The following is a 13,019-nucleotide window of genomic DNA, read 5'->3' as shown; positions in this document are numbered from 1 at the left end:
TCAATAATAACAATAAACTGGAATCAAGTCAAGAGCTACCTGTAGCATTTGACAGAGCTAGTGACTCCATGGAACCGCGAGGTGTTTGTTCCAGTGGTGTTAGCTGTTCACTAAAGCTAAGTGCACTGATGGGGTTCCTGCTGCGGCCCAGTTGAGCCGCAACCTCCCTCTCTCTTTCCCTCTCTCTCTCCCTCTGAAAGGCATGCATGCTGATAGAGCGCTTGTCCATGAATCCATTGGATGGCAACTCATTAAAGCTAGCCTGTGCTTTCAGCTCAGATGGGTAATGGTCCTCCGGTTCTGGCTGGAGCCAGTTCTCATTAAATGAATGTCCTTTGAGGGCAGAGATAGGAGGTCTCTTGGACTGTGCAGACTCTTTGGGCCTGCTGTCTTGTTGGGCATAGGATGTTCTGAGGTTGCACTGACTCAGCAGTTGCAGAGGAGTTGGGGAAGATTCGTTCCGACTCTCGTAGCCATATCTATCGGTTTGCTTTTTCCAGGATGGAGGTTCTCTGGTCAGACTTGGGGCCTGACTCGACAGACTCAGCAGGTCCATCTGTAGGGAAAGAGGGTCAACGTCAGCCGAATAGCGCCCACTCGAACCATTTCCACCACTGTTGCTGTTGCTACTGCTCTTGCTGGATTTGGAACTGCTGTGCCTGGCCTCACGGGTTCGGCCACTTTGGAAGGCCGAGTCAGAGGAGTCCGACCCGTTGGCGTCCTCGTTCACGCTACAAGCCCGCGAGCAGAAAATCTGACCCTGTTTGGGCAGAAATGGACGACCCAGTAGGGACTTCTTGCAGCGTGCACAGCAGAAGCAGTCTTCAGTGGCGTGCCAGTGCTGCCCGTCGTACGTCATCTGGCCCTGGTCAATACCTGCGATGGAAACAGTTGACAGATTACACAGCTTCAAAACGGGGGCAAATATGATGACTGCTAATATTATGACCATGCCAGAATGTTTGAGGAATCGGTATACCTATTTGCAAGAAACTTACGATCCATACAACTTGATGTAACCCAAAACGTGTATGCAATGTCCCACCGCTAAGGTGATATTTCACCCGAGAATATCTCCATAGTCAATAAATAGAGCTTGAGTCAAAAATATAAACTGTAATTTCCTTGAACAGACTCACTCAGTTTTAACAAAAACATTGTCTGCACCTTTGCGAAATAAAACAAAAAACAAAACGGTCAGTGGAACGCAGTCACCTATATTTTTAGGGGCTCTAGTTACTGATTAAGAAGTTGTTTTAGGGTCAAATATCACTTTAGGCATATTTTAACGGAGCTATTATAAATATTGATGAGTAAGATAAGTGTAGGAAAACCTCCAAATATCAGAAAGTCCAGTCTAATTCCCTTGAAGTGTAGAAGTGTTTGGAGTAAACTGATTATACTGCACGCCTTGCACTATACAAATACATTACATTTTAATTACAGCTCCACTTACACACGCGAACTGGCCCCAGTCTAATGAGCAACATCTGTTTGCAAACCATTTTTTAATCAGTTTCACTCTCATACTTTCTGCGGCCTATACAGAAAATGATTACAGACAGGATTTGTACTGAGTGACATGCCAAAACGCAGCTGGAACTGATGCTGGGTTTGAAACCAATCAGCCAACGAGCCGTTATTATGGGATGGAGTGCTGCCTTGTGACACAATGAGGGCTAACTAAGTAATGGAAACATTGGGCAATATATGAATAATGTCAATACCGTGTTATGTCTTTAGGACAGCTCTGGTCTAACTTGGATCGCTGTTAGTCACATTTTCAATATTTTTCTTATAAGTAATTATCATTTTAAATGACTATTTGACCTGCTGTCATGTTGAACAACTATTCAACAACAGTTATCGACTAATTGTAGGGTTGAAAATATAAATTTGTCATAAACACCTCCTAACAAAAGGAAAAGAGAAGTGGGACGGGTTTCGTTCCTCCTGTCAGGATCTAGTCAGGAACAGGAACTAGTTCCTCCTGTTTTGACACTAATGTCCTTGACACAAATAAGGCCCACCAATTCTGAGGGGTGATGTGCCAAAACATGGACCCGGGACACTTCTCCTCCCTGCCAGCTGAGGTTGTGATCGGCAGAATACTACTGCGACCTCTGCCAAGCATTTTAGGGTTACTTTCTGGTTTAGGATTATTTAAGTAACTCATGTTAATTGCGAAGTCTTGCCATTCACTGTTTGTTTTTTGTGCATTTGTTTCATGTTGAATGCCTTATTGTTTATTGGAACCTTGCCATGTTTTTGATCACTGCCTGCCTCTTGACCTTGGATCACATCCACTCCTCAGTGGTTCTGTCAATAAAATGCTTTTCATTTCATTTGAGGAAAGAACCTTATCCTCCATCCACTTTTTTTCTGAACCAGATCAGATGTTTCCCAGCTGCAGATCTGCAATTCTTTTCTGAAGAAGATTCAAGGAAGTAGATTTGCCTGGTTCAGTAGACCACTAATGTGCCAAAATTTGCTCCTACCTATATGTTCTCCGCAGGAATCGCAGTACTCGGCGTAGAGGGACTCGAAACATCCGCAGCAGTACGGCCGACCCTCTTTCATGATGTAGCGCTGGCCACCCAAAACCGTCTCGCACTCGAAACAGCAGAAGTGCTTCATGTGCCAGTGCCTGCCTTCTGCTTCTGTGCACTCATCCGCAAAGATGATCTAAGGGAAAGAGGTGAAGAGAGTGATGGGAAGTGATGCATGGATCCATTTATCATTGAAAAGAAGTGAAAAGCCAAACTGCACCCATCCATTACATTTAATTTTAGGACAGACAGCAAGGCTCAGTGGAATCAGTCCCAGCAGCCTTCGCCCTGGGCTACTACACTGCACCAACCCTCTCATATATCAGAAGGAAAAAAATGATAAAGCCACAAAAATTTTTAACAAGTACAATTTTCAACGGCTGGATCATGTTTCAGGTTCCTCCACATTCAAAATGAACATGATTATAAGACAGGACAAGAGGCCAGACACCTGAATTATTCATGAACATTATTAGTTTAATGCCTCCATTAATCCAACTAAGCCTCTACTGTTAATCATCTGTGTTTAAAAATGCATGTACTCGAGTGTTTGCCATCTTTCATCATACATGCATGGCTCTTAAAATATGCTGAAAACCTGTGATTTCTGATTTGAAACAAGACCAAGTTGCAAATATTGACATCTTCTAAGCTGCTAAGACAGAAATATAACAACTCATCAGCTACTTATCAAGTCCTTCAGAGCAAGGATAAAAAGGAAACAGTGCAAGAAAGTAGGTTAGAAGGACCGGGATTTGGGGACACACACACACCATGTTCAGTAATGTACCGCATGTAGAGTATATAAGTAAGGAATAAAACATGATGAAACTGTGCTGTTATAGGAAAATAATCAAAAATGGGGAGGTGCGATTTACTGTTACTGGGGAGTTACTGTTGCCACCTTGATGGTGATTTTTTTTGACCAATCAGAATCGAGAATACATCACTGTGGTAACAGCAGTCTATTGTACACTGATGAAGGTGGCAGAACTGAAACTACATTCATCCGGTACACAGTGATGGTACGTGGTGTGTGACGGGCTCGTCGTACCTCGTCGCATGCTGAACATCGCGGTTTCAGTCTCTCGGCATGGTGCCGGCCGCAATAGATTTTGCCCTCATGGTAGAAGTAAATGAGGTCCACCAGGAGCTCGTCACACGTGCTGCACACGAAGCACTGAGGGTGCCAGCACACACCGTGACCCGCCCGAGATGCAAAAACAGCGATGTCGCCTCCGTTAATCTGACCACCGCACTGAGGGAGAGACAGAACATAAAAAAGATTATAGACATCAGATGACACAACTTCCGTCACCGTATAGGAGTAGAGCACTCAGCTGGACAAACTAATAATCACAATTATATTTTGTTAATTACTTTTTGCTAATTACAATTATTCATAGTAGATTTCATTACACTTTCCATTGCTTTTTCATTTTACGTTACAAGCCTATGTTCCTTCGAAATAAGACTGCTCCTTAGGTAAATTAATCGAGCAGTGATCTAAAATTAGATGCAAAAATATAAACAGAATTATATTTAAATCAATAAAAATGCCAGCACAATTTACAACCAGACATTTAAACCTTTTGAATGGCAAGCTTGTGATTTAATGCATCAGAGTCAATAAACACCAACAGCTGACATCAGCTGGCGGACTACATTTCACTAAGCTCACGGATATCGCAGTCAAGTAAGGAATAAAACACATGAAGAATGCCGTTATAGGAAAATCATCAACAACAGGGTTGTATGATGCAGCCAGATTGCTGATTATTTTCCTATAACTGAATACCACAAAATGCTTTCTTTCCTGTTACACTACAGCAATTTGGCAGAGATACAATAATTCTTCATGGATGGAAATTTCATAGAAGTAGCACACACTCTACAAATTACTGCATAACAGCTCAGTCTAGTTTTGCACTTATGCTCTGATCATTGGATTTTATTACTTTTTTTAATAAAAATTATGCATCATGTGTTTTTTAAATCGATTTTGAATGTATTACCAGTTTGTGGGACACATTAAAGAATTAGACCCACTTGATAAATTCAATCACACAGAGGTCAGCATTGGGGTGGGGGATTAAATCAATAGCACGAACCTTTCTATTACAGAGTCCATCTGATAACAGTGACAGGAGGAAACAGCTATAAATCTAATATCATGGCGTCTCTGTCTTCAGGCACACACTCTCTTTAATTCCCATTCCTCACTTCATCATTCTAACAAGCCGTATATTTTTAATATCTGCTATATACCTGAGAAACTCTATTTATAGGAACAGCACCTTCTGTTCCAGCACAGCTGAAGACAAAATAAATATCTGCAGGTTACAGAAGTGTGTGTGTGTGGACCATCTGTGTGTAAGGGGCAGCAGAAGGGGAGGAAGGGCAAGCAGGTGGACTCAGGGATCTAAACACGCACGAAGCTTTGCTTAGGCACCGACATAAAAAAGGGTGGAAGTCTAATTTACAGCATGGGTAAAGACAGACATGAGGTCTCGCTATACCAAGTTTCCTTCCTCTTTCAATTTTAATAATAATTTCAGATTTGCATGTGGAAAAACGTGAACAGGAACGACAAGCTAGCTAGCTTGCTAGTGACCTTGACAACTGCTTTACACCATGGTAACGTAATTGTGGCATATTTATCGCTGAAAACAATAAATCTGCATATTATAGTATATTTTTTGTCACCAAAATATGTAGTTTTCCCAGATTTCACTTTTTTCATCCCAGACATTTTATCAATTCCTCATTTTCCTGTTTTTTGTTAATCTTAGCTTAGACTTAGACATAAATAGCTTTTCAGTGGCAAAACAAATATGCATATTTTACCATACTTTTGTCACTAAAATATATTAAATTAGCTTAAAAGTGTTTCAAGATTTCAGTTTTTCCCCCAGAGATTTTAGCAGTTTCCCAGATTCCTGTTTTTTTCCCCCGTGATTTTCATGAAGTTTTCCAGAACACTGATTGCATCCTGATGGTTTTCTCAACTTCGCTTACAATCTGTGAAACCATCGGATGGAAACATACCTAATGCCTTTTAGTACGACGGTTATTATCGCACCTTCAATTACCACAATTTCTCTGCATCTGTAATAAATCTAGTTATAAATATACTAATGTTATTGGGGAATCAGAAGACTGTTAGTGTGCTCTGATGGTAAAATGCTGAGCTCGTATGCAAAATGCCTGAAGGTTGTCAGGTCTGCATAAGAGCCAGATAAAGACAGTCACCTGTTCACATATGGCTCCAGTCATGGTGACGGGAAAAGGCCTGACGTTACCCCGGCCCAGGTTCTCCCTCTTCCTCTGGTTACTAAAGAGCTTCAGCTCCCTCTTCTCCTCATCATCCAGGGAGCTACAATACCGCACCTGAGCAGGAAAGAGGGATTCAGTGTCCGTTTACGCAGACATACAGACTCTGACCTTATTTACATGTCAATGAGACAACATACCTGCGTATGTAAAAAAGCACAGTACAGGTGTGAAGACAGGAATACCCGCATTTATTAGTGCAAAAGTCTCACACACACACACACACACACACACACACACAGTAATGTTCTCACCTCATTGTCGTGAGGTGGCAGCTGGTGCAGGAGCTGTTTGATGCGGTGTTTCTCTCCAGCGCTGTTCACATACGGCACCTTCTCCTCAGGCAGAGAACTGTAATACTGATGAACCTGCAGTTTAACAACAGAGAGAAAAAAACGTTTTCAACACAATCTGTATTAACCAATCAGAAGACATTTAGAGACAAGAAGACTATATAACATTTGCATGAAAAAAAGAAACAAAACTTTTTTTTGTGATGAACCGTGCATTATATGTTTTTTGTTACCTTAGCAAAGTAAAAGTGTCAGTTTGAACTAAAACGGCATGATTAACTGGGGGTTTGGGGTCAGCCATTCACAGACGTGGACAGTAAATGTACTTTGTTTCTATACTTTAGGAAGGATTTGTATTTTATTGAGTATAACTAAAAAAATAATACTCTTACACGATTACTTTTCCACATTTTTTTTCCATTTTTATTTACGACTTTAAAATCCTTGTTACAAATCTCAAATACCATGACTCAACAAACCGAACTAATGGGAACTGGATTTAATTTTATTTCAATAAATGTGTATTTAAACAAAGTGTGAACATTGACCTCATCTCTAAACTTTTCACACCTTTGGTTCTGCAAATTGACAAATGTCTAGCTTCAGAAAAACTAATTTACTTTTAATTTTTTATACATAGTGTGGACCCTTAAATACACCAGTTTTTTTTTTTTTTTTTTTTTTTTAGGTTTGATTACAGTTTAACCACTACTGGCAAGTAAATAAGGACAAAAATTAAACAAGTGTTTCATCACATCCTTACATCACTGTATTTAAGGACATCTTCTTCGTCCAGTGAGTGATTTGTTATAGGCGAGTGCACGTGTTCGGTGACCCAGGTGCTGTAAGACTGTAAGCCGAGATTTGTCTTATAGATCGTATTAGATTGTGTTAATGTTAACTGTTTTCCAGTTCGATCTACATTTCTTTTCCAATAAAATAAAAGTCATTTCTCAGTTCACACAGACCTGTTTCTGACTCTGAGGGTTTTCACTTTGACCCACTACTTCCACTTTTCCACTGTGACACAATACCTTATATATATTTTGACTTGCGTGTAATTTTTCTGCACTTTTTCCACCCTTTTGTTATCAAACTTCACTTTTTAAAATTCTACTGCAAGGGTAAATGTTTCTGCAATAAATTAAACACAAAATGCCTGAAAAACCCTTGCGTCCTGGGAACGAGGTAAACATCGGGGCAGGGTGTTATTCAGCCCCTATTCTTGTTAACCCTTCCCCCATTCCTTGACATGTCCTTTCAAACACACACACACACACACACACACACACACACAGAGCAATTACAGTCAGGGTGATTTATAGCTGAGCAATGTAAAGTTAATGGAATCTGCCCTCTCACATCCCCGGCTGTGCTGACACGGAGGCTTCATCTCAAGACCCCGCATGTGTGTGTCTATTTTCGCACACATGCTTGTGCGTATTTATCTGTAGACCTCAGCATGGCTCTAAATTACGGTGATTAACAACGGCGCTGAGACGTGACCTTTGCACTCCACCTTTTGCGGCTAAGTGGCGAGGACAAAATGAGCGGTTTTGTTGTTAGCAACATACAATAAGCCTTTCATTATATCATTGGAGTAATGAGGGCACTGCATCAAGCTACGATATAATCATCACAGTGTTCAATTTGTTCATTTGGAAGACACGCGGGTAGGCGTGGGATTTGAACTCACAACCCTATGGTCAGTAGACAGAATTACAATTAACTTGATGTTACCTTGCAAACTTGGATATTTTGGGCAGCGATATGAAGTTCCAGACCCCCTTCTGGCCTTCCACCTCATTACACATGGCTAATGTCTAATGACTTAATGTGATAAAGCACCAAGCTCCATCTGCCCTTCCTTATACCATATAAACCCGTCCAAAAAGCTGAACAAAATGGATATTGCATGAGACGTGATTTATAACCGTCGCCGACGCACTGCTGTTGGCTGAGAAAAACCAGCAACGCAGTGCATTTCTCTATATTCATCATTCCCTTGCAGAAACGGATGAAGTACAAACCCATGGATGATGTCCTTTTTGTCTGAAAAACACCAGCGGTCTCTCACGCCAGCGGAATTGGGAATACTCGGAAATGAGAATCCTCAGATGCGAGATCGTAATTCTAACACGACTCGTCTGTGCAAGCCTTTCCAGAGACTCGCATATCCCCTGAAGAAGAGTGCTCTCTCTTTAAGCGTGGACTCATGGCTCTTCCGCTGCTTATCTTGGCCAGCCGCGGTTTCGAGAAGTACCGGAGAAGACGGGGTTGAGGGATTTGTTCAGCTGAAAATTTCAGCGGTCGGGATCCAATAAATTACCGAGCTCCTGTCCAACAATAACAATCAGCGCCGGTGTGGTTCGGAGATCTGACGAACACAAGCCAGCACTCTCATGCAAACCAGCGGCTCGTGGAAATAACTGTAATCAGAGCGAAGAGATCTGGCCATCCGCCCATGAGTCCAGGGGTCTGGCAACCACCTTGCGCATCTCAGTGCATACAGCTGGCTTTCATAATACGCAGAAGGACTCTCAGGATATGTTGATGCATTGCAGGACAAGAAAGAAGGCTAGTTATTTACATATTCAACTTCATTTTGCAGATTATTTTATCCAAAGGGACTTGGTGTCGAGTTACCATTGCCCTGAACAGTCATATCTCTGAAGTGATACGAGTCTTATTCTTTATCATATAAAGTCCCTGCAGCAACCACAACCAAGTAAAACACCAGAACACCGCTCCATATCCAGAAGGTTATAGTTCCCGTAATTGTCTGACCATATTGTAAAATCATTGTATGGCTATGAAAAAGCTGTCCTGTCCCACTGATACTTTTTCCACTTTGAGATTTTCCATCTTAAGGGACTCGTCTTGTGAGAGACATTAAAAAACTGGGCTACGGACTACGTTCCACTTCCTTTTTCCATGAAGAGTGAAAGACAGCAGCCAGCCAAGTCGGACATGCATAAGTAGTGATGCTTCCCACTGCTATACTGTCCAAAATTACAAAGCTGTCCTCCCAAAACAAATCCCACCCTTTTTTTAACGTTTCAGCAGCACACTAAATGAGCGCATTGACAGCAGTACACAGGCGAAAGAGCAATAAGAGACAGAAATGCAGCCATGTGAATCCTGTGGATGCCTTTGGGCTATCAGCACTCCTAAGCCAACATAATTGGATCTCTAAACTAATACCAGTCATGTGAGCTTTTGGAAACAGGCGGTAGTCTCTACAATCCCTGTCTTTTACAGTCCAGGAATCTTCACGGAATCATGGGAATAGCCTTAGCATTGTCTTTCCTTGCTTCTGGATAAACGCCTGTAAAAGAGCTAACTGGAAGGCGAAATGTGAAGGCTAGCTTTCCTCTTGCCTGTAAATTTCATTCTTCATTTCCTTTCTGGAGGTGCGCAAGCTCCATCCTCGTCCCTGTTTCTGGGTGAAACTGCAGACGCGGGCGTTCTGAGAATGAATGACTCGCTAATAACAAGCGGACTCTGAGCTTTAGCTGCTGGGGAACTTCGTCACATTTATCTCACCTCGATGTCACAGATCTTGGCTCCTGTTGGTCAACGCTGGCAAGAAATCCAGCGATTCCACAGCAGAGGTGCAAACCAAGGTCTCGTGGAACGCGCGGCCATCCATCAAGAGCTGGTATCAATCCTGATTAGAGGCAAACCACGACTGACTGCGGTTATGTGCGTGTTTAATAAACGGCCATCATGACAAATCAATCTTGCTCCATAGCAGCTAACTTGTTTATATCCCGTCGTGAATTCCGCGTCAATTCATATGGAGAGCCTTGAGAAAAATTGACCACAACCATTGGCTGACCTCTGAGGACGAGAAGCGGACACATTAGACGGGCTTTATTGGTTATTGACCTACTGTGCTGTGCTAGTAATAAGACCTCCTTTCAGTTTGGGAAGAAAATGAAACTCGTAGCCATGAATGATTTAACTGGTCTATAAAGAGAGCCAGCCACCCGCAGCGCTCTAATAAAGCCCATGTGAGAATACACCGAAGCCAAGCGCCTCTACAAGAACTAACGGACCGGCGATGCTGTAAAAAAAAAACAAAAAAAACACGTTTTCAAGCTTGTTTGAATTCAAAATAAATTTTAAAAGCGTGACAAACTCAAGCACCCGGTCCTGTTCTGATATTTTATAGCTAAAATAAGGCTCACTTTGGAGGGTGTGTATGTATGTATATATATATATATATATATATATATATATATATATATATATATATAGACATAGACATAGAGATATAGATATATGTATATGTGTGTGTGTGTGTGTGTATGGCATGGGCATTTGCAGCACTGGAGCTTAACACTGTGCCCTTGAGCAGCACAGATCCCCTTGGTGTGTTTTATAACTTCCCCTTTTACAAATCAGGCGAGCAAATTAATGCCAAAGTTTAGATTTCTGTAATAACAGCCATGTCCGTGGTAGCGCGTTCATAACCTACACTACATTCTACCCTGTTAGTCTCAAAGTATATGCTTTACTGCCTGTGACAGCGTATGGATAGATATGTGTAAATATATCTGTGTGTGTATGTGTGTGTGTGTGTGTGTGTGTGTGTGTGTGTATATACGTCTGAGCCAAATAGTGTAGGAATGTATACATTCAGCTGTGCCATGTTGTGTGTGTGTGTGTGAGCCTGAGGCATGTGCACGTGCCAACAAGCTGTCAGAATCTGCTTATTCGTTAGTGTAAAAGGCTTTTCTGTCTGGAGATGGTGTGTTTATTCAAACATCTGTTAGGAAGGTTTATTATTTTTAACATATATTTGTAGAGATGGACTGGAGCCATGGGCAATTTGGATTGTAGCCTGCTGACTGCTTAAAAAGGCACACAGAACATAACTGCGTGTTTTTCAAGTAATTACCAAAGCACTATGATAATAATAATAATAATAATAATTATTATTATTATTATTATTATTATTCATACAATTTTCCCTGATCAGCCAAGACATGTTTGGTTCTTTACTTCTGCACAGCTGCTACAAGGCTGATGTAAGTAACAAGTAACAGTCCATCTCACTCAAAATCTTTTCATAAATACACACGCAAATGTTGCTTAAAACAACATTTAGATGCACAGTGCTATCACGGACGTCCATTACAGGGCCAGTATGTCCTGATTTAGATGTGGGTTGTGTTATGTTTGCCATCTTGCATGTAATCACAATAGTTGGCTTTTCTACATCATTGAAAATTATTAAAAAAAAAAAAAAAAAAAAAAAAAAAAAAAAAAATCCACTCTGGCTGAAATCTTAATATCCCGCTAAGATCCTGCTAAAGTCTTTGTGCTCACTGGGATATTACCAGTTCCACTATGTCCAGCTTTGTGGTACAACTTTGATTCCAATGATTTCAAATTGCACCAAAAATAAACTGATTCTGTTTGGGTTAGCTGGTTAACCTTCAGTATTCAGGTATATGGTGATGTTTATATTCAGGTTTATAGATTACATTTAGTCTAACTGCGTCTTAAACCACATCACCAAGTCACTAAACAAGTGGATATCACTGACGAGCTGGAGACACACTTCTATTATGTGTTAGCTAAGCGAAATCCCATAGCTACGTTGTGGCTAGTCGACTACATTAGGGCCGAGAGGAAATGTGGAGTCTTTATGTGGAGTACCTGTTCGGGTTTGAGGCCGGGTGGCACCCAGGCGTACTCCTCCAGAGCGCAGCCCGAATCGTCGTCCGACGTGGAGTTCCTCTGGAAGTCGTACAACAGCTTGGACACAGTCTTCTCCATCTCCAGAGGCATGGCCGTCACAGCATGATCCTCACGCGGACACTTACAGTGCAGACAGATCTTCCTGCACGCAGAGAAATCCAAACACTAATGAGTGGCTTCACTTACAAATCGAGCACTTGAGTGGAGTTACTAAGTCATGAACGCTGAGAGTAAATCAAACTGTTTGAGTAGAGTTACTAAGCCATGAATGCTAATGAGTGAGTTTAGTTACAAATTAAACAATTGAATGGAGTTACCAATTTCACAAATGTGGAGAGTTTATTTGCATTCTGTTTCAATGAAGTGATCCAAATGATATTAAACCAAAACAATCTGAGATCATTACACAATAAGTTCAGTGTGGTGGTTTTATTTGCAGGGAACCAGAGATCTGCCAAACAGATCAGGATTTTAAACAATTCCAGAAGGACTGATCAGTCAATATCGCCCATCTGCTCAGAATTTAACACACATCCAAATTATTGGGGGAAAACAGACATTTTATAAAATACAGAAATTTGCTTGACGGACTCCATCAAGATCGTCAGTCAATTGGGGAAAATCAGTACACATGCCCAATTATCTAATCCAGTGGCGTTTTCACACTCCAGCATGCAACTGTTCAGCTCCTACACATCCTCTTAAAGGGGCATCTTTTCTGCCTTTTTTTTTGTAAGATAAGTTTGCAATTGTAATGAAAACAATGACTTGGCTTCCTTTTTCTCCCAAACCAACACCACATTCTGCTGAACTATGTTCAGTTATTTCTCAGGGCTAAGAGTGGGCGATTAAAAAAAATAAATAAATTAGCACAATACTTGAAGATGATATGTATCACAATATACAGGTTTGCTAACAAACTGCCAGCAAAATACTACTGTTGTAGTTTGAAAAACATGAAAAACTGAGTTAAGCGACACTACAAAAAATAAATTATGCAACAGAAAATGAAGAAAATAATGTGATTCAGTACAAACTTTTAATCTGTTGCTTCCAGTCAGAATTTGTAATTATTATAAAATACTGAAGATACTGGGGATATCTTAAAACACTTCATCGTAACATAATTTAT

The 13,019-nt window shown here is 41.0% G+C and overlaps 1 protein-coding gene across 6 annotated transcripts in view; it reads right to left on the bottom strand.

The window, feature by feature from the left end:
• The window catches only part of prickle2b (prickle homolog 2b), a 97,383-nt gene that overhangs the window by 2,767 nt on the left and 81,597 nt on the right, over positions 1-13,019 (bottom strand). For all 6 annotated transcript variants that reach the window (XM_026935716.3, XM_034314440.2, XM_026935719.3 and 3 more), the window contains 6 exons: positions 11,846-12,029; positions 6,137-6,250; positions 5,802-5,939; positions 3,604-3,807; positions 2,499-2,685; positions 40-876 (listed from right to left, as the gene is read on the bottom strand). In XM_026935716.3, coding sequence (XP_026791517.3) covers positions 40-876; positions 2,499-2,685; positions 3,604-3,807; positions 5,802-5,939; positions 6,137-6,250; positions 11,846-12,029 — 1,664 coding nt within the window. The remainder of the gene's footprint in view (positions 1-39; positions 877-2,498; positions 2,686-3,603; positions 3,808-5,801; positions 5,940-6,136; positions 6,251-11,845; positions 12,030-13,019) is intronic.

Source organism: Pangasianodon hypophthalmus, chromosome 20 (assembly GCF_027358585.1).
Source record: "Pangasianodon hypophthalmus isolate fPanHyp1 chromosome 20, fPanHyp1.pri, whole genome shotgun sequence".
NCBI lineage: Eukaryota > Metazoa > Chordata > Actinopteri > Siluriformes > Pangasiidae > Pangasianodon > Pangasianodon hypophthalmus.
The sequence above is the reverse complement of the archived record's forward strand: the minus strand, read 5'-3'. Positions and strand labels throughout refer to the sequence as shown.